Source organism: Tetranychus urticae, chromosome 2 (genome assembly GCF_039701765.1).
Source record: "Tetranychus urticae isolate SD_2017Ah chromosome 2, NJAU_TeUrti_SD_1.0, whole genome shotgun sequence".
Classification (NCBI taxonomy): domain Eukaryota; kingdom Metazoa; phylum Arthropoda; class Arachnida; order Trombidiformes; family Tetranychidae; genus Tetranychus; species Tetranychus urticae.
In genome coordinates this window covers 5253615-5274830 of record NC_142959.1, presented here as the reverse complement: position 1 = coordinate 5274830, position 21216 = coordinate 5253615, and the positions used below count along the sequence as shown (strand labels likewise).

Below are 21216 nucleotides of genomic sequence, written 5' to 3'. Positions count from 1 at the left end.
ACGATTCATATTAAATTGCAATTCAACTTTTCAAGGCGACAAGCCAACTCAAATTTTTTTTCAAAATACTGCCAAACAGTTAAGAGATAAAATTATAACCAAAATTGTCAGTTAAGAGTATTTTTGAACTGGTGACTCAATTGATCTGAATACTTTTGTTTACAACCTTTGCTCTCATCTTCTTTTCCCCTCTTCCTTTGGTTACCAGATCTTTCCTAATTTGTGTTTCTGTTGCTGGGTTTGATTGCCACTTTACCACAAATTACAATTCTCAACATTGTCTTTGTTAGTTTTAGCTCAAGCTTTACTTGCAGCTCAACATTTGATATTGTGAATTGCTGTTGGATAATTTTGCCAAATTTGAAACAATGAATAACAACAACGAATCGACATTGGACCAATCTTCGATCCTTGACTTCTATGCTGGTAAAACTCTTTTCATCACCGGTTTCTCCGGATTTTTAGGCAAGGTAAGCTTGAAAAATATTTTGATTTGTCACCCATTGGATCTCAAAGTGATTTCAATGTGATTTTAAAGTGTCATGAAAAGTATTGAAAGTAATACTTTAAATTTTAGGCAACTTCCATCAATTTTTATTGAAAGTTTTTGAACATTTCTACACTTTTTTATGTTACATTATTGTAATGCATGTTTTGCTTATTATTTAATTCTAGGTTCTTGTGGAAAAAATTTTACGCTGTATTGATGTTAAACGCGTCTACGTTCTTCTTCGCGGTAAACGTGGCTTAAGTCCAGCGGAAAGGTTAAAACAAATTCTGAACAAGCAACCATTCACATTTCATGACAAGACAGTGCTTAATGCATACAAAGTGGTTGCAGTCGAAGGTGATTTAGGAGCACCTAATCTTGGAATAGATCAGAAAACTTGTGACAAGCTAATTGAAGAAGTTAATGTTGTTCTCCATTGTGCTGCTGATGTGCGTTTTGATGCAGACTTAGAGTAAGTAACATTTTGATTGCTGAAACGAAATATTCTAATCTTTTCTATTGGCTCTAATATGTAACTTTTTCAACTCATCTAAATGAAATTATAGATCAAATTTGGTAAATAATGTTAAAGGAACTGAGTATTTGATTGATTTGTGCCATCAATTCGCTCATTTAGAGGCAATGGTGCATGTATCAACAGCATATTCATTTTGTGACAGACTTGTTATCGAGGAAAAAGTTTACCCTATGGAATTCGGCTATGACGAAGTGGAAAATGTTTTAAAGTAAGTTCTGAAATTTATCTCAACTTGGATCGAACTTAATTAAATAATATTTTTTACCTCAGATCGCCAGATGCTGCTTTTAAGAAGAAACAAACTGAGAAATTTCTAGCAGGACGCCCTAATCCATATACTTTAACAAAAGCACTTGGAGAAGACCTGGTAATGAAAAAACGAGGAAACATACCTACATCGATTGTTAGACCATCGATCGTTATTTCAAGTGTTAATGAACCAGCACCTGGTTGGGTTGATACCATCCAAGGCATTCAGGGCATTGGACTCGCCGCTCAAATCGGTCTTCTCCAAACAGTTGATTGGAATTATTGGGCTGCTGTAGACACAATCGCAGTGGATATCTGTGCCAATTTTATTATCGCAAGTGCCTGGTACTCTGCTTGTAAAAAGTAAGCGTCTAATATTTTCCTATGGTCATATTTTAACCATACTTTACTCATGTTCTCAAATTCATTTTCATTTTAATTACAGGCCAAATGAATGTATGGTTTATAACTTGACCGCTGGAGCCTTTCATCCTGAGATGACTTGGGGTGGAATCTTTGAACTCGCTCGTGAAGCTGCTTATGTCTATCCAAGCAAAAAACAATTAAGACCTCTAATGGCTCCTCCAAAATATAAAAGAGCAAGATTTTATTATCCATTGGAAAAATTTCTGTATCATACCTTTTTCGCTATTCTTCTTGACATGATTATTTCACTGTTTGGTTACAAAAGATTGTAAGTTAATTGATTGAAATTGAATTGATGATCTTTAAATGTTAACCTTACATTATTTACTAACTAATCTTTATACCTTTATCCATTTACAGTTTATATAAGCAAGCTTGTCGATTGAATAAAGGCTTGGATCTGGTCGTATTTTTCACTACTCATGAATTCAAAATCAAGACTGACCGTTATCTAGAACTGGTCAATTCTTTGTCACCTAAAGATTATAAGCTATTTTATTGTGATGTGAGAAAATTTAATTTCTCTGAATATATCGTAGACTGTGTTAAAGGTTTCAAGAAATATTTCCTCAAGGAAGATGAAGCCGATATTGCCAGCGCAAAGAAACAAGTTATGATGTAAGTATCAAGAGGTTCCTATCCAGAATTATCATTGTTATTTAAAAACAATGATATCTAATTTAGTCGAATTCTTTATTCTAATTAAACTTCCTTCATCAAGCAAGAAATATGTTTAAAAAATTGAACCGTTTTCTTGCGTGTAGTCACTAAACCTTGCAAAAGTACCATTATGTAAAGGAATAGTAAAATTTCCCAAATAGACAAATTATAAGAGTAAAATTAGTTTGACATTTTATATTCACCTTGATGATAGCCTTATCTGCCTTTAATTAAGAGTTCGTATTATTTCAAGAAATGATTTTCCCCTCTAATCAAGAAAATCTCTTGTATTGAAGTAACAAGTTATTGTCTGTTACTTGTTTTGCCTGTTTATCTCGAATGAATGAGGAAGGTTACTTGAAAAATTTCTAAAAAATTTGATCAGCAACTCAGACTGTTTTGAAACTAAAAAAAGCTATTCAATAGAAACTATATCTTATTGAAATGGATGATTGCTTTAACTGAATTGGATTGATTAACATCAAAACAATTGATCTCACATCATATTGAAATTAATCTAATTTTAATTTCCATTTTTTCCAGTGTTTGTGCTCTTTATCGATTCATTCAATTGATGTTCCTTGGTTTGATTGGAAAATATCTTTTCTCTCTTGGCTGTTATTTGATGAACAATACAGTAACTTCCAGTTAAATCAATGGTTAATACGAATGGACCAAATTTTTACAATCTGCTAAACATTTTTTAATGATGACAAATTGTTGATATCACAAGGAATTGAGTATTTGGCCATTTAATCACAATCACGGTCAACTCAAGCCTCCAACGAGCTTTTACTGTTTTTATCAAATTGTTTTAAATCATATCGCTATTTACATTTGTTTTAAATCAAATTTTAACACATTGACTCTCATCTATCATTGATGAAACATTCCCTTCAAAACTATCAATCGAATTACTCTTAAAATTTACATATTTTAATCTAATTGTATAAAAATTGACTAATAATAAACTATTTTTGCTTTGATCTGTAATTAAACCTCTCCCCGACTGACAGACAATAAAATAGTGCCGGAAGGGGGCCCAAAAAGGTACAATCAACGTTGAAATATCGTTTCTTGTTGATACCTAGGTTTTGAACTGATTTACAGAAAACGTTAGATGACCACGAAAAATTTTCTCTTAAAACAGCCTACTCTATCGCCTACTCTACTCTAAAAATACGAAGATGCTCGAAGGGCTAATAATGGTACTGCTGAATTTACTTCAAGGGACGGGCACATTGGCTGCTTTTCGAGGAGAAGTGATATTGAAGTACAGTGAATCCACACTTATTTTTACAAAAAATCAACTCCATCTTCTATACTATCTAAGCCTATTGTCTACCGTTGGTAGTATAGTTGATGGCGCTTATTGTTTTGTGAAAATAAGTGTGGATTCACTGTACTCTGTTATAACATTTTGTTCTGGTTATCTGGTGGAAGATTACCCTGGATGTGCTGCGACCGGAATTTAGACAAAACAGAATTCAACCTGACAATCAGCCTGTTGTAAATTTGTCAGATGAATCTGCCGATGCTGATACGCGAGTCGAGAATGACGATGCTCAATTCATCGACAAAAATGAATAGCGAAATTATCAGTGCAACTATTGTCTTTGTATGGCTTGGGAGCCTTTTGTACATATTGGCGCGAACAGGGATTGCCCCACGATATTCTGTAAGGAATGCCAAATCGAGGCCACTTAAAAACAGAAAGAGTTGAAATTTAGATGAGCCTATAGATGCGCTTACCTAAAATTTGTGGTCAAACCGCTACCAAAGACAGCACCAAAAGGACAAAGGAGCAAGTTCTTTATGGATAACTTGATGTTACAATGTCCATTTCCTGGATGTGTTGCTATTACCAAGTATGCAGAATACAAAGCTCATATTGATTTATGTGCTTTCAATCCCGATTTAGGTATTTGTGATCTTTGTAAAACGCCAGTCAAAATCAATGACTTTAAATCTTTAATAATTTTGTGCAAATCATGTTATGAAACCTGATAATATACAATTTGATTAATAAATAAAAAATAAATAAACAACCCATAAATAAAAAATTTTCCAATCCAAATCCGCCATTTGTGCTTTTCGTATCTCAGACTGAATAAACACTTTTCAATCATCACCAGAATAATCCTTATCAAAAGCAGAAATCTATTATTATCTCGACAAATTATCACTTAGCTTTCAATTAGCACTCTTCTCGTGCGGAGAACTCATGAGCTATGCAATGGCGTCAAATGCTCTCATGTTCGCCATCTCATCTTTTGTGGAGTCTCAAAAGTGCTGAATCAACAATCAATTAGGTACCTTTTTGTTATCAAATCTGATACCAAAAAACCACGAAATCAGTCTCAAAATTCAAAAATTGTTCAATCAAGAAAGTTGGTGAAAATACAGGGCTATTCAGCTACTTAGTAAGATGTTGAACGCCAATAAATTTGCAACCAGACATTTCTTTGACCTGGGAATCGAATAAAGTGAGTTTGGGGGGCATTCATTTTTTGTTTCAAGGACAAGGTCATTCAAGGTCATTTTTCTGAAATCTTTGCTGCTAATTTTAGAGGTAATCCTGATGGCCAGACATCATTTTCTTTCATGAACGCTTTTTAAGTTATTGATATTTAAGTTTCAAAACTTCGTCAATTCATCATGAAAGAGTGTCGCAACTTGATCAGGAAGATTTTTGATCTTCGAAAATGATGTTTGGCCATCAGGATGACCTCTAAAATGAGCAGCAACGATTTCCGAAAAATGACCTTGAATGACCTTGTCCTTGATGGCCAAACATCATTTTCGAAGACTGAAAATCTTCCTGATCAAGTTGCGACACTCTTTCATGATAAATTAATGAAGTTTTGAGACTTGAATATCAATAAATCGAACAGCGTTCATGAAAGAGTGTCGCAACTTTTTCAGGAAGATTTTTAGTCTTCGAAAATGATGTCTGGCCATCAGGATGACCTCTAAAATGAGCAGCAACGATTTCCGAAAAATGACCTTGAATGACCTTGTCCTTGTAACAAAAAATGAATGCCCCCCAAACTCACTTAATTCGATTCCTAAGTCAAAGGTATGTCTGGTTGCAAATTTATTGGCGTTCAACATCTTACTAAGTAGCTGAATAGCCCTGTACAAAGATGAGTATGGATGTTGATTCATATATTGAGCTTGCCGATAATCCACCACAGGAAAAGTTAGAGGAGTTTATTTTAATAAATGATAATTGTGGAAATATGAAAATAATCAACATGAAGCGAATGTCAAAACCGATATCGTTCGCAGCAGTTGGCACAAAAATCGAGTTAATAAATGATAAAAGAACTTATTTCTGGCAACAGGACCGAATGTAGCATTGAAAGATGTCATGCAAGAGCCCATTCCCACTTGTGTTAGAGAAAGGCTTGGGATAGACAAGAAAAACTCGAAAAAACATCGAAAATTCAAAATTAACAAGTAAGTAGTTTTGCCTTTTGAGAACCAATATTGACATTTTATTTTTATTTGAAGAGTCACCAAGCATGGAACCCAAGCCAGACAACAAAGGGTCAAAAAGCAATCCAAACTAAAGAATCAAAGCGATTCTAGAGCAGTCACGAGCAGTCGGAAAAGCCTACAATTCTTCACCTTTGGCCTCGCCATCACCATCTTCATTCAAGGGTAAAACGCAGAAGAAATCGTCAAAGTCAAAAAAATTAAACAATTATCTGAGAATGAAGCTGAACAGTTAAAAAAATTAAGAAGAGCAAGCCTTAAAAATGCGATAAAAATTGCGCATAAAACAACTCGCAAAAATTCATGAGCATAACTTTCTGCAAGGATAACTGGTAAGTTTGATGACAAACCACTTCAAGTAATTATGGGTCTCCGCACTAGAGGAGTGCTTAATTCTAGCTATCATGCATTCTCCGCACAAGAAAAGTGCTGCAACATATCTTTAAATCATTAAATCTGTAAAAAAATCATCTAATTTTCTGTTTTAAACATTAAGTTGACTATAAAAAAATCGAAGAAAAACAAGCGTAGAATTACAAGACGTTTCAACCTCATTTACTTCCCGTTTCATTCGATATCTAAAGATCTAAACATGCTAGGGTATATATATTTCAAAGGTATGCTTTTGAGAATTGAACAACAATTTTTCTGAAGTTTCAAGTTCATTCAAAGTCATTCGTTTATTTGACCTCTAAACGACTTTTGAAGGTTATTTTCAAATAGCACACATTTTGCTCTCTTGAAAAATATTTGCCGCAAGACGTCATTATTCTTCTCTGAAAAGTTATTCAAGCTTATTTCAAATCGATGAAAAATGTTTTATGAAAGATATGTTCATATCACTTGAATTTGCAGAGATGAATTTATAGCGATGAAATTATGGGCTATTTGGCAATGACCTTCAGGAACCGTTTAGAGGTCAAATAAATGAATGACCTTGTATGATCTTGAAACTTCAGAAAAATTGTTCTTCAATTCTCCAAAGTATACCGTTTAAATATAAATACCCTAGCCTTTTTAGTTCTAAGATCAACAAGTGACACGGTAAGTTCCTAGAAACAACTTAGACTATTTTTTAGACTACCGTAAAACGCCAACAAAAATATAACTGTTTGGCTAGATAAATAAAATTTACTAATTGGACCTTATTTGGTCAAATGTGAAACATATTTTCTGTATTTCTCCACAGCCTACCAAAATTTACAAAACACCTCACCACGATTTGATTTTAAATCAGTTTTCCAAACAGACAAAGACATTTTCAAGTATCTAATTCATCACACATTGCAACATTTCAGATGCAAACTTTTCGAGTTGAGTGATCAACTAGAATATTTAGGTGACCCTTGTGTTGTTAATCAAAAATCAAATTTGCATGGATCGAAAGTAATAAGACCTGATGTTCTTGGTAAGATCAACGATTTTATTTTCCACTTAGAAATCCAGTTAAAAGACAACTGAGATTACAAGAAAAGAATCCACGGACAACAGTGTTCACTTGCAGTCGATTACCCTGAACACAAAATCATTTAGATTGTGATCGGGCCAATATTCAGCTTTTTACCGAAAATTCTTTTTAGTATTGCCAAAATCGCTTGGTATTTAGCCGATCACTCCGAAAAATTACCAATTATTGGAGATGATGAAGAGATAAAATGCAACGATTTTTTTTTTGCAAATCCAGAAAGAAAAAACGGCATGAAAGAAATAACTTGTATCGAAAAATTCATCAATCGCATTTTCAGCGATAGAAAATACGATGCAATCATAAATAACACTATGGCTTCTCTCATACTTTTATTATAAATTCAGAAAATAGAAATCAGGATGTGCCTAAGCAATACCTGAAAATCAATTATGGACAAAAGGATTTGCTTGTAAAAGATTATCGATTCAGACCTAAAATTATGAATCTCATGTTTAACTGTATATAGTTCAATAATGATGAAATTTCCTAATGATGAAAACAATCAATAGATGCCAATTATTTGTTGCTACGTCTTTTTTCATCAACGTATAATATTTAATTTTAACCATGAAAATATCTTCCCATGTGAATCCAACCTTTTCTACCATTACAAATTAATAATATTTCATTAAAAGTAACACACTTCATCTCAATCAAACATCTAACTAATTATCAGACAAAGTGGCTTCAACAAGAACCTTAATTATTATACAATAACAGTTAATAATCACATCGCATCTTCAAGTGTTCAATTGTTACCAGCTTATAACCCAATCAAGTAATACTCAAATACAAGGATTATATACAGAAATGTGACTCCTAGCAATCAATTTTAGACACTGTTTTGAATTTAATTGTCAAATACTGGCAACAATTTAAACCTGTTAGATCAATTGAATTGGATATTCTTGTCTTACAAGTCTTACAAAGCTTCAACTTGCGACTGTAATCTGCAATACAATCACATACAAATGTAAATTTGTTATAATTTTCACCTACTTCTTGCCAATTAAACCTCCCACAATAAATTACTATTAATATATTTGAATTATTTTGGAATCAAAGTTTACAAATTATTTATGATCTGTTGCCCTTTAAGTTCAAAGCACAATCACTTAGTTGCTTTCAACTAGACTTTTCCACTTATTGAAGATTCGTCAGCATCCCGAGAGATATCAGAACTAACCTCAATAATTCATCAATTATTACAAGTAAACGTTGCCATATTTTTGTTTGTTATTCATTAAATAACGTACATTGAACACAAATAGTCAGTTTTGATATTTTCACTGGGAAGGAGAAATGAAATCGGCAAAAAAAGTATTACTTGAAAATAAAAACAAACCAGAAAAGGTTGAGACTCTTTACGTTGATTGACTTTCCTTTTTTTATAAGTGATGATACACTTTAATGTATACTATTAATAATTGTTGATTGATTATACACTTGATTCTGATTTTTATTTGTTTATTTTCAACTAAAAAGCTTTTCCTTTTCATCTTACGATTTAATGTTGATTTGAAACCCATGAGATTGTTTAATGTTGCTTCAAAATAAGATGAAAAGATGACGAGAAGAGGGACATTGAATGATGTAACTGGACAATCTTTAAGCCTATTGAATAGCTGTTGTTGATCAAAATCAAATGGTTAAATTATGGCGCATATTTATTCAATCAATTTCAAGCAATTCAAACTCTTAGTGATTTATAAATAAACTTAAACCAAAATGTATAAATAAGAAAAGTAAAAGCAAAATTGTAAAGATACAGAAAAGCTAAAGATGGACATTCAGTAAACTCAGGTCAATTAAAGGTATAAGCGAAGGCGAATCTGAAATTTCCATTCCAAATGAAACAAAAATCGTATAAATTCACATTTTTAATAAAAAAATACTCAATTTACCAGATTATTAAACGATCAATTACCAACAATCAACAAAAACAGACTAAATAAGATGTTTTGTAGCTGTAAACAACCAGCAAAGACTCTAGTCTTTTCCCTTTGAATCAAGCCTTAAATGTTGCTAAACACTTTTAATACAAATTGTTGATTTACTAAACTAGTTCATATACAGTGATTAAGGAATTAAAATTGTAAATTCAATTTCCTAGATTCTTCTTGGTTTACATGTTTTAAAGCGTAAATAAAAGATGAATTTTGTATCAAACTGGAAAATGTTGCTCTTTTGATCTGCTTTTTACATCCATTTTAATTAACTTAATCAAAAGTCTGCTTATGGTTAATTTAGCCCTGATTAAACAGAGAAAGGTTAATTTTACCTGAATTTTCTGCATCTCAGTAATGTAAATTATTAAGGAAGTCGTTTTTCTGATACACTAGTAGTCAGGGTTAAGTTAACAAAAAAGGGTCAGCGTTAAGTTAATTTTTAGGTGTCGCCATCTCGAGCATTTACAGTTTTAAGAGACACTAAAAAATGAAATCTATAAAAAATTAAGTTCGATCTTAAAGGTACTTTTATTTCTTGTTAGATGGCGACTATGAAAAAAATCTCCACTTTTCTTAACTTAACCCTGACTACTAGTGTATTATGACGCTAACTGATTGAAATTAAAGCAAGAAAGCTGATCAATCAAGTAAAACTGTATCAAAGATAATCAAATGAATCAAAAGAAGTCAATTAATGGTGAAAACATTTAAATCAACTGAAAAATTTAACAATTATTAGAGGCAAAAGCTAAGATTAACTTGAATAACATTCAACAGATGTTTTGATTCCCCAAATTGAAAGTGAATTTGAAAGCAAGATTAAATGGTTTGCTGTTTAAACTTACATTAATTGTCTAGAATTGAGTTTGTAATTTTTGCTCATTAATTTTTTATTATGGTTAAATCAGTAATAATTAATTTGATTATTGTAAAGTAAATGTATCCCATGTAAAAGGTTGCTGAGGAGGAGCCTTTACCTGTAATGGACTGAGTTGAGATGAAAAAGGTTATGAGCTGTTGGCTTATTGAGTTTAAATGTGTATATCAAATGTTATTGATATATTTTTAATATTATCATCAACTAAGAAACTGAGCAGTTGAGCAAAATTGATAAAATTCAGTCACTTTTAGACTTATATCTTTGGTAACATTCAGGGTAGATCAAATTATTTGACCAAACTGTTTCCACCAGCAAGGTTTACACAGTCATTACTATTTATCCTTAGTTTAAGATAACATTAACTTAAAACATTAAACCAAAGTAATTAATTTACATTGTTGTATAAAATCGTATTAAAAGTGAGCTTTCATTCAATTGATCGACATTTGACTCGGCGTAATTAACAAGTGACCCCTTATCTGGTTAACCGCCAAAAGAGTTGCTGTTGTAAGAAGACGTAACAAAATGGGAAAAATTTTACCAATAATCTTCATCTTTTTGATTCTTTTCAATACTTTAATGGCTCAATTGAGTTTCTCAAAGGATTGGCGAGCCGGAGGTAAAAGGTCATCACCATCATCATCCATTGAATCCTGTGATTTGAATCGTCTGGCTTCTTTATTGGAAACTCTAATAGTAAGTATACTCTTTTTTTTGCCACCAGCCATCTTAGCTTAGCTTTTAGCTTGTATTTGGATATTGGATTGTTTCAGACGATTCTTTTGGATACATTTTGGTTTTTTTGATTGTAACAGACTAGTTAATTTATCCAAGATTGACTGTAGTCAGATGATGATCAGATTTAAGGATATTGTAGTCTTAAGTCTTTTCCGAGTCACAGCTTGCAATTGTTCACATTGGAGGAAATTTATTTCTTGGTATAGCCATGTAATCTGGATTCATCCTTAATCATGAGATGATTTCAGTAATATCGAGATTATCCAAGTTTGAATTTGTCTAACAAGTCTAACAAGCTCATGATTGATTATCAATTTCATGTAGTCTAGTTATTCGTGGAGTTGACAGACTTTGTGGAAACATTTCCAGACTAAATAAGTGTTGATAAATCAGTGAAAAAAGGACTTTCTCAGCTAATTTAAGATTGAATTGAATATTTTTATTATTTTTTTCTAATTATTTTCATTTTTATCGTATTTTCCAGAAAGAGGCCGAAAAATTGACTCAATGTACTCGAAGATTGAACGCAATAGATGGTTTGACTGACATTTTTCAAAGATGATTTTACAAACCTTAAACCTAATTTCAAGTTTTCTGTCAAAACATTAAACATTGGTCCTAAATCAACTTGGTCCAGCAAAAAATTACCTGATCAATTAAACAGAATGAGCTGTTTGTATTTACATCAATCAAAAATTACTGATAATTTATTTATTTGAAAACAATACTCAAACAAGTTACCCTAATGAACACACCGACTATTTGTCATAATAATGCTGAAACTTTATCTGATTGTATACAACTAAAAAAGAGAAAAATGAATTAAATGTAAATCAAGTTATTGTATTCACTACAATGTAATGTCTATTGTTGTGTGTCTCATTATTACTTTTGTTTCTTTTTATTTTCGAATCAATTCTGAACGTTTCTTAAAATCAAGATAATCAATTGAATTACAGGATGGATAAGTAGTCTGTATAAGAAGGTTGAATTCAAATTGCTATTGAAAATGCAAACGAATAAAATGAACGACTTTCCCAACACAAATTACTTATCCAACTTGTATATGATTACTTTGATTTGCTGTTCAACTCATAATTTAATCATAGCTAATCAATTCAAATCATCTATTAAACCACATAAATAACCAACTAAATAAAACTCCTAGAACCGTTCATAATGACAGTTGTTAACAAGTATTAAAGGTGTTACAAATATCTAAATAATAAAAACAATTTGATTCATTCCAAATAATTGAAATTTGTTGGGTGAAGATAGTAAATCCATTTCAATTCGGGTTGATCGCGAGGAACGGTACGATTGACTCTGTAAAAAGACAGGTAAATATTTTTAAAGAAAATAGGCAACGATTCATGAATAAAAAGATACTGAGCTTGAAATTAAGGTGAAAATGGGTTAATTCGGAGTATATTTCATTTTAAACATTGAATAATCAATAAAATATTTGGTAAGAACTGTAACGGGATATTTTCAATGTTTAATATGTCTTCACTTACCTCAATTGTTTTCAACAGAAATGGTAGATTAAACAATTTGATGTATGATTAATTAGATGGAAAGCGTGTTCAAATGCTACTTAAGAACACGAATGGAATGAAATTTAATTAGTTTCCAAGTTTATTTAATTAAATTGGCTGATATTGTGAAAAAACAGCAAAAAGTAAAAAGCATTTCCTTTATTGATCATTTCACTAAAGGAATAGGGATTTGACTCGATAAGAAAGTCAGGCTTAGCATTTATGCTTAATCGCACTGTAATACGAAATGTCCGACCGTTAATGGGAAGTAAGACTCAAAAATCACAAGAAAAACACAAAAATAAAACAAAAAATGAAGTATAAATGTTGATATAAATGTCAATACACTAGAGTACTTCATAACTTGGTAGAATTTCGTGTTGGCGCCACCTATTGGATTTAACCATTTAAAGGGGTTTTTTAATTGTTTCAACCAAAATTACTCAAATTTTATTACAAAAAGTTGAATTAGCGAGTCAAATTTACTAGAATAAGTAAAAATTTCTTGTCAAATAAATCAGAATAAGTCAAAAACACGATAATTTGATTATTCAATAGAAAAGAACATTTTCGCGTCTTTATGAGAGTCAAGAGCTGGATAGACAAAAAAGACCTTTAGTTATTAGGAGATTAGGCTGATTAATTCTGCAGGAAACCCATTTTCCAGTAAAGTTTACATGCCAATTCAACTTTTTTGACTAAATTTTAAGATATTCGCATCAAAATAATTAAATAATTGAACAAAAATGGTTTTAAAATGGTCAATCCAATAGGTGGCGCCAACACGAAATTCTACCAAGTTATGAAGTACTCTAGTGTAGATATAAAATGGCAGGAGAAAGGGACTTTCTAAGAATAACACTTACAAATACAAGCATTAATTGAATTAATCAAGATTCACCTTTTGAAATTAGTCAATAATTTAATTCAATTTGTAAAAATTGAAAAGTTGAAAGAGCAATTAAATTAATTGAAAACTGTATCAAAAAAACAAGTAAAAATCACTTTACAATCACAATAACAATCACCAGCTTGATAATAAGTGCGCAAATGCCTCCATCTGTTGGTACAAGTTCAATCTTTTAAACCAATTTTTGATGAATTAACAATTGTAAGATAATAAATAATAATAATAGATGAATAAAGATGTTCATTTTAATGGTGTTTTTCAAATGATTGAGTATTTATATCAATACAAAAGCTGTAAAATGGTTCTTTTAATGTTTTAACTTTCATCTCTTGTCAAAATGCATTTACTCATTTGATTGACACTGGACATTATAATATGAAAGCGCAAAAAAAAGGTAATATTTTTATCATTGGTTCACCTTTCTGGATCTTGTCTTGATGAAATTGGTTCCCTTGTATAGGTTTGAAGACACATTGAATCAACTCGATCTTCATTATCAGTGTAGGTCGACGTTGAAGTGACCAAGAAAGGACAACAACGAATAAATAATTCCCTAAATTCTCGTCTAAAATTGTCATTAAGAAACCCATATAAAAGTGGATTGGAACAGGCTGAAGACATTCCAGCAAGATGACAGCAAGCAAACAATATCCGATAAACTTGGGAATTGTCAAAAGGAAAGTAGATATCGGCCACAATATTGACAATATTAAGAGGTAACCAGCTGATGCCAAAAATGAATGATATCGATATTAACAAGAGGCGAGTTTTTCGCTGTTTAATCTTTTCCCTTCTCTGTTTCTCGGCCAAAGTGGTTCCCATTTTTTTCTGAACCATTCGATAGTTGAGTTTCCTCAAGATTCTGATGTAAGCCACAGTAACTATGATACAAGGACAAACGTATTGAAATATCATGGAAAATATTGAATACAAAGCTCGTCCATGTTCAATTGGCCACTTTTCAATGCAATAATCAATTGATTTGAGCCATAAAATGTCTAAATTGAAAAAAAGATAAAAAATCAAATGGAAACATTATTTAGCTTTTCAATGGAACCCAAAATTTATCCAAATTTTCCCATCAATAGACATTAAAAATTAATTGTTGATCTCATTGAAGGAAACAAAATGAAAAATTAATATTTAGATTGTATTGATTGTAATGCATTTCATTTCCATTGCAATATTAAAACATTTCAAGTCCAAAATGATTTGAAAAAGCTTAGAGTTGAACTCAGAGACAAAACTTGATCAGATGGAAGGCATTTTCAGTAAGATTGATATTCATAATCAAACAAAAGAACAGCTAAAAATGATTCATGAAACATCGAAACATCATTAAATTATTCAGGGGAAACATTAGATGTTGAATTTTGATAATTTTTACGTTTGAAAACATTCTTATTTGCTTTTATATAATTGAACACTTTTTTTCACCATCTATTTGCAACAGTGAACAATGATATTCAGCAATAACAACTTCCCTGAGGAGTTGAGGATTATCATGAAGTTTACAGTTTGAAATGGTGAAAATTACATGGAAACAAAAGAAAAAGAAATTGTGTCTTTTTTCATTTCTTTAAAATAAATGCCTCGAGAAATGTTAATATCCATCAATGTTGAACATTTACTTTCTTCATTTGCCTAAATCAATCCAACAAATTTAATTAATGAAATTCAACTGAAAACCTGGTAAACATGGTTAAACTGATTAGTGTTCATTTCAAATTAAAGTCTCGAGATTGAGTAATGGTGAGAAATACTTACTTATACTGTGACTTTCAACGGTTCGGTAAATGAAGAGTGGTGCTGATAGGGCCAAAGCTGTTATCCAGATTGCGGAAAGTGTTATAAATGTATTGATTGGATGGCAAGGTTCACAATTAGGATTGACAATTACTTTGTACCTGTCCAAAGCAATTGCAGTTATACTGATTGTTGAGACAAATATTGAAGTGGCTTGAAGTCCAGCGACCAATTTACATGTGGCTTCACCTGTGATAATGAAACAATGAATAAGTCAGAAAAGCTTACAGCACTGACAATCAATCATCAGTGAATATGAATATTTTCAATTTGGTTTCAGGTTAACCCAAAACAAGAAGGCAATCAATCAAATGTAAACCCAGTCTAAGGCGATAGAGGATTACATTGATTCCATTGATTACATTTATGAATAATTGATCAATTGAAACTAATAAATGGATCAACTCTAATAATACAAATGTTATTGGAAATGTTAATTAGTTTGTTAATCGATGGTTAATTAAGCTATTTTTGTCTCTTCTGTCATTTCAAATGAAAAATTGTATTTTTGTAGCAAAAATAATTGATCGACTTTATTTTAATGGCATTTTCAAGCTTTTCAAGCTTTTATCTATTGTTGTAGCTTTGAAAATGATACAAAATTTTGAAGGAAAACATTTTGAATCTTGAAATTGTATGATTGCTGACCAAACATTGAATATCATTTTTACTTGGAAACTGGAAAAGCTATTCTTAGCATTGAGATCGTCATGATATTCTTGATGATGTTGCTCATCTAATCAAGTCATTCTTTGGTTCACTATTTCCGAATGATTGATCCAAAATTATGGAGTGAAAAGGAAACAAAAATTGTCATCAAACTTGAATCGGAAATGTTGACACAAACAACTGTTATCATCTAATACATCTGATCAGTTCAATTTGATTCAATTATCTGTCAATCCGTCTTTTATTTTTTTCCTATTCAATCTTCAACTGACCTCAACTTTTACCTTAACATTACAAAACAAATATTAATAAAGGAAATAAAAAGCAAATCAAATTTTTAATGAAAGTTCAAAAATTGGCAAAATATTGAGATAATTCAACACTTTAAAGCTTAATTTTTCCCATTATTTGCAGATTCACTCTTTATTTGTAATATTATTTTTCATGTAAACTCCACAAATTTACAACTTTTGACATTTTTTATCAAAATATTTATTCACTTCCATATATCCTAATAAAGATATTTCTCAGTATTCAGTCCATTTCTCTCCATCCTTTTATTGATATAAAATAGCATTGTTAGGTAAAGATGAACATTAAAAGTGTAAAAACAAAACAAGTTTACTTTTCTCACTCCCAGTTGAATCAAAGCTTCCCTGTTTTATCCGATATCTGAATATACTTTTCAAATTCACTGTAAATATCAAGCAAAATCATCAGACAATAATCTTAATAGTTAACCATTTAAAGAAGCAAAAATGGCTACAATATTCTGGTTAAAAAGCAAGTGAAAATTGAAGTACAAAATGAGTCTAAATTACGATGAAATTAACAGCAATTACAATGATTTAAATTGGAAATTTGAAAAGCTAATCAATTCTTGAAAATGGAAATGTTGAGCTTTCTTTTTGATACCAAAGTTGAACCTAAACTTGACTCAATTTCACTTGGTTTTGATTTTCTGGTTTTTTGTATTATTTTTGCCTTTTCATTTTACTTCAATTTCAAATCCAATTGGAATCAATTTATTAGTCGTTTCAAATTGAATTTGAGGTTCCCTTGAGTTAACATTTTGTGGTAACAAAAGGATTACAGATGATTAAGTTTTAATATAATTGAAGTGACAGAGTAACAGTAAACACGACTACAAATTAATCAAGGGTGTTAATAATAATGCTAATGATTAGGTATATTTTGGGTTGATTTACAACCAAACAGTAGCGATAAAAAAATAGTGAACAAGATTTCAAGTTAACATTGCCATTGACTTTTGTAAATCAATTTGTTTTCCTTGGCAAATTGAAATGATTAGCAAGACAATTTGTTAGTTAATTGATTGAGAAGCCGAAAGCTTAAAGATGCTAAGAGAAGAGCATTTTTGAAGACCTTTTGTTGTTGGCTTACCAAATCTTGTTACATATTATCATGATTAGGTTAATTGTTGATCGAAATGTGAAAACTTGTTTTCATGGATTCAACTTGTTGCCAAGCTTGTACAATAAACAACATTTGTCCATCTTAATCAGCTTGATCTTTCATTATAACACAATCCTTGATAACTAATCATCGATCTCATTATTTGACAGACAAAAAGGGTGAGCCTTCAACTGACCACTAATAAGATTGGCCACCAATGTTAACTAACCTTTAGATGGTCAATAGAAAAATATTATTTCTATTTGTACTTCACTTCTTTTTTTACCATATTTTCTGAGTTTCCTCATGAAATCATCTTGAAAATGACAATAAAAGAAACTTCTTTTTTTACCATTTTTTCGCTTACCTTGGACATGAGGAATGATAAGTCAACTTGAGGTTGATTTTGACCAAGGAAAGCTGAGATTCAGAGATTGGAATGATTTGAAACGAAATATGTCTCAATAATTTCATTTTTCATTCCATTTTTTTTCTTGCTCATCAAATTTCATCATTTTTTCACTTCATGATTCAACCTTTCTCATCAGATTTTCCTTTCATCAAATTTTTTTCACCATATTCATATTCCAATCCATATTCAATATCAATTATTTTCCGTTCATTTCACCTGTTTCCATTGTTGGATGTCATAAAGGGATTGTTCAATTGAATATGACATTTGTTTTCACTGTTTAACTTTCAATTTCATTTCTTCCTTACAAATCACTTTTTGTTATTCCTCAACCATCAGGTGAAAATTCAATGTTTATATTGAAAATGAATTTCCAACACTTTAACTAAATACACTTCTAAGGATATTTCACCAGATTTTACTCAATCAGATGTTTAGACGTGAATATGTTTATATGTAAATGGCAAGTAAATTGAGTTATAAGATCGGAAATTTCAATCCATATTGGGATTTAATCGCGATTATTTAACGATTTGAAACTCTATCTGGTTCAGCTATTGATTTTGTCATTTGAATTGTTTTGCAAATTTGGGTGAAAATGTAAATCTTGAAATGGTCAACTTGGAAATCATTTTTAGATGAATCTGGTTGAGTTGATGTTGCTTGGAATCCTTTTAATGTATCTTTTAAATAATTTATTTGGCCTTTGATTGAATTTAATAAATTAATGTAATGTAAATGATTGAAAAGATTGAAAAATTATTAACCAAACAAATGTTAATCTTATGTTTGATTTATTATTTGCTTTGCAAAACTTGGGCTTTAATCATGTTGATAATCATGTTTAGTTGAACAATCGGTTAATATTGAACAAGAAAAGTTAATCTGAACAAATCAGAGACTTGAAGTATTAGTTAATCCTATCAAAGTAAACAAGTTTCTTATGAATATTTGATTAACCATTATCACTGTTGATTTATATATTGAAAGGACATCAAAAAAGATTGAGCCTTTTACCTGAACAACAAGGCAACATGTAATCTTAATGGATGAATGAAATCAGTCTCAAGCAATCTAAATTAACAAAATTATCTCTGTAAATCATTTTGATGAAACATCAAAAAAATACATTTACATAAAATTGATGAGAGAAACATGAGACAAAATAAAAACATAACAATGTTGCTGAAAAACTAAACAACAATAACGAGAAGCAGACAAATGCAGCTTAAATAACAAGACAAAATGCTTAATTCACTCTTAATTTGATGAAAAAAATCTGATTAATATTGAACAACCAAAGTCTGATAAATCAAGCTTCTCAATTGATTGAATGTTAACATGAAAAAACTGGTTAAAATGAAAGGTTTTGTATTTTATGTTTTGTATTTATGTTTTGTATTTATGTTTTGTTTTGCCTTTGCTTGAGCTTTTATGATTGATTGTGGGATTTCTGGTTAATTGTAAATCTTAATTGTGTCTCTACTCACCTAGAGGCCAAAATTTGAGGACAATTTCAACCAGTGAAAAAGGCATTGTAAAGAGACAAAGCAGTAGATCCGAAATGGCCAGGTTAATGATGAAAACATTTCGAGGCGTCCTCATTGAAGGCTTACGTATAACAACCATACAAACTAAACCATTCCCAGTGGCACCAAGAATAATTAAAATAATGTAAGCAATCATTAAATAGGTAAATGATGTATCATCAATGGCTCGATTAGCAACATATGTTTGTAATTTTTGCATAATTTCACTCATGTTGTGGTACAATATTTCATAGCGAGGATCTGTAATGAAAGAGGAAACAAAGATGTTAATATGATTGAAACATTGTATCATTTGGTGATTTTAGGATAATTTTTTCAATTTTTCATTCCCTTTCGGGTCACTCCAAGTCATTTCAGGTTATCATCAAAATTTTTTGACCCTTTTCATCCCATATTTGCATCGTTTAATCTAATAATAACCTCATGAGATTCAATATGGAAAAAATGAAAGCTTTTTTTTTGTCTGATGGCAAAGATGTATTACTTGGTTAAGCTAATATCTTATCATCAACAATGTGATTAGTTGAAGGAAAAATATCATGCACTTTTTCAATCATCTTTTTTTGCCATCTTCTGTATCGCCATGAATTACATTCCGGATATTTATTATTTAAGCATGATTTCAACAGTAATATTGATGACAATCATGATGATGATGAAGATGACGAGCAAGATGATGAAAGTGATGGAGAAGAAATAAAATTTTGTCTTTTGATTCCTCATTTTGGTCATAACAATCAATTGGTTGAAGCCTTTTTTTGTGTATTACATTTTTTGTTACCCTTTACAATAGCTTTTGTTGCTTCTGTCTCTCTTTTGTATTGACCAGAAAAAGGTTAATGAGAATTGATTACTTTATTATTGTTTAGTTGATTATGTTAATAAATTAACTATTAACATTTCAATTGGTTGATCCTGTCTTTACTGGCATCACAAGTTGGTTGAAATGTGAAGAGCTGAGGAGTGAAAACCAGAACAAATTATCAAGTGATCAGAAATTCATTTTCCTAATTAAAAGGAGATTCACTTTCAACTCATTGATTGATTTCAACACTTGAAACAATCAACTTTATTGATGGATAATTAATGGTTAATTAATGTTTAATCTTTAGATTGACGTTATTCAAGAAGAAATTGTTGATTATCAGCTTTTTTGTGCATTTTTTTGCATAAATTCAACCAGTTTTGGTTTCAATACTTTTCTTTATATCTCATCATTCATGAGACTCACCAGTATTAACACACCTTCAGAATTATTGGCTCCATGTAAGGGGTTTTCATCATCCTCATCATCATCTTTTTCATCATTATAATGATCGGTGAAATTGTGTTTAAACGATGGATGGTTAATAAGAGATGAAATAACATTACCATCAAGTTGATGAGGTTGTTGCTGTTGTTGCTGTTGAGTTGGCTGTTGACAGTTTCCTAATGACATTATTAAATGGAGTAATAACTGTAGTGGAATCAATTTTATATCAATCATTATATGCTCATTAGAATATTTAATTCATGTCAACAAATCACAAGAAACAAAAAACGACCAATAGCTATGACAATAATTTATAAAAACAGTTGTGGCAATTATTTCACTTTACAATTGTTGGTTTCTTGTGAAAACTGCTTTGTCCATTTTTTTATGCTAAAACACACAATTAGAATAACTGATTTACAAATTATTGATCAACAAATCACTGGATAAAAAAGATTGTACCGTTGTGGAGGCATAAAACGTACAATAACAATTAAAGTTGTTGTCACTGTTAAACACTAAGCAAGTTGTTGGCATTTTGTTTCTTTATGGTGAACACAAGTTTTCACAGTAATCCTGTCAACGAATCTGCGCTTGAGTCTAGTTATCTATTATAACCTCCCATCAAGAATCTCCTATCAATTCCATGTTTATTATATTCCTATCTTGGTGAGAGTTCAGTCAATCTATTGTAATAAAAATTGTAAAATTATGTTTACTAAATTGTTACAGTAAAACAAAAAATGAATTGATATTAAACTGTA

At 30.8% G+C, this 21216-nt stretch overlaps 3 protein-coding genes and 1 long non-coding RNA gene across 6 annotated transcripts; 2 read left to right on the top strand and 2 right to left on the bottom strand.

Moving 5' to 3' along the window:
• Positions 1-298: 298 nt before the first annotated feature.
• On the top strand, positions 299-3361 carry LOC107366553 (putative fatty acyl-CoA reductase CG5065). Its single transcript, XM_015934178.3, has 7 exons — positions 299-470; positions 676-962; positions 1057-1236; positions 1299-1640; positions 1723-1971; positions 2064-2321; positions 2907-3361. Exons 1-7 carry the CDS (start codon positions 369-371, stop codon positions 3013-3015), a joined length of 1527 nt encoding a protein of 508 aa, XP_015789664.1. The 5' UTR covers positions 299-368; the 3' UTR covers positions 3016-3361.
• Positions 3362-10276: 6915 nt separating this feature from the next.
• On the top strand, positions 10277-11755 carry LOC107366453 (uncharacterized). The gene is made up of 2 exons (XM_089267968.1): positions 10277-10857; positions 11384-11755. The coding sequence occupies exons 1-2, from the start codon at positions 10687-10689 to the stop codon at positions 11459-11461; spliced, it is 249 nt and encodes an 82-aa protein (XP_089124094.1). The 5' UTR covers positions 10277-10686; the 3' UTR covers positions 11462-11755.
• A 312-nt stretch (positions 11756-12067) lies between these two features.
• Positions 12068-12557, bottom strand: LOC149093741 (uncharacterized). The gene is made up of 2 exons (XR_016198925.1): positions 12417-12557; positions 12068-12225 (listed from the first exon to the last, which is right to left on the bottom strand). It is a non-coding gene; the product is annotated as an uncharacterized LOC149093741 (long non-coding RNA).
• Positions 12558-13570: 1013 nt separating this feature from the next.
• Positions 13571-21193, bottom strand: LOC107366452 (neuropeptide F receptor-like). Of its 3 annotated transcripts, none has more exons than XM_015934064.3 (4): positions 20432-21193; positions 19141-19440; positions 15115-15342; positions 13571-14345 (listed from the first exon to the last, which is right to left on the bottom strand). In XM_015934064.3, the coding sequence occupies exons 2-4, from the start codon at positions 19409-19411 to the stop codon at positions 13762-13764; spliced, it is 1083 nt and encodes a 360-aa protein (XP_015789550.1). In that variant the 5' UTR covers positions 19412-19440; positions 20432-21193; the 3' UTR covers positions 13571-13761. The 3 variants fall into 3 exon arrangements, with proteins under 3 accessions (XP_015789550.1, XP_015789548.1, XP_015789549.1); XM_015934062.3 differs by having other exon boundaries at positions 20446-21184; XM_015934063.3 differs by having other exon boundaries at positions 20572-21163.
• Positions 21194-21216: the final 23 nt, after the last annotated feature.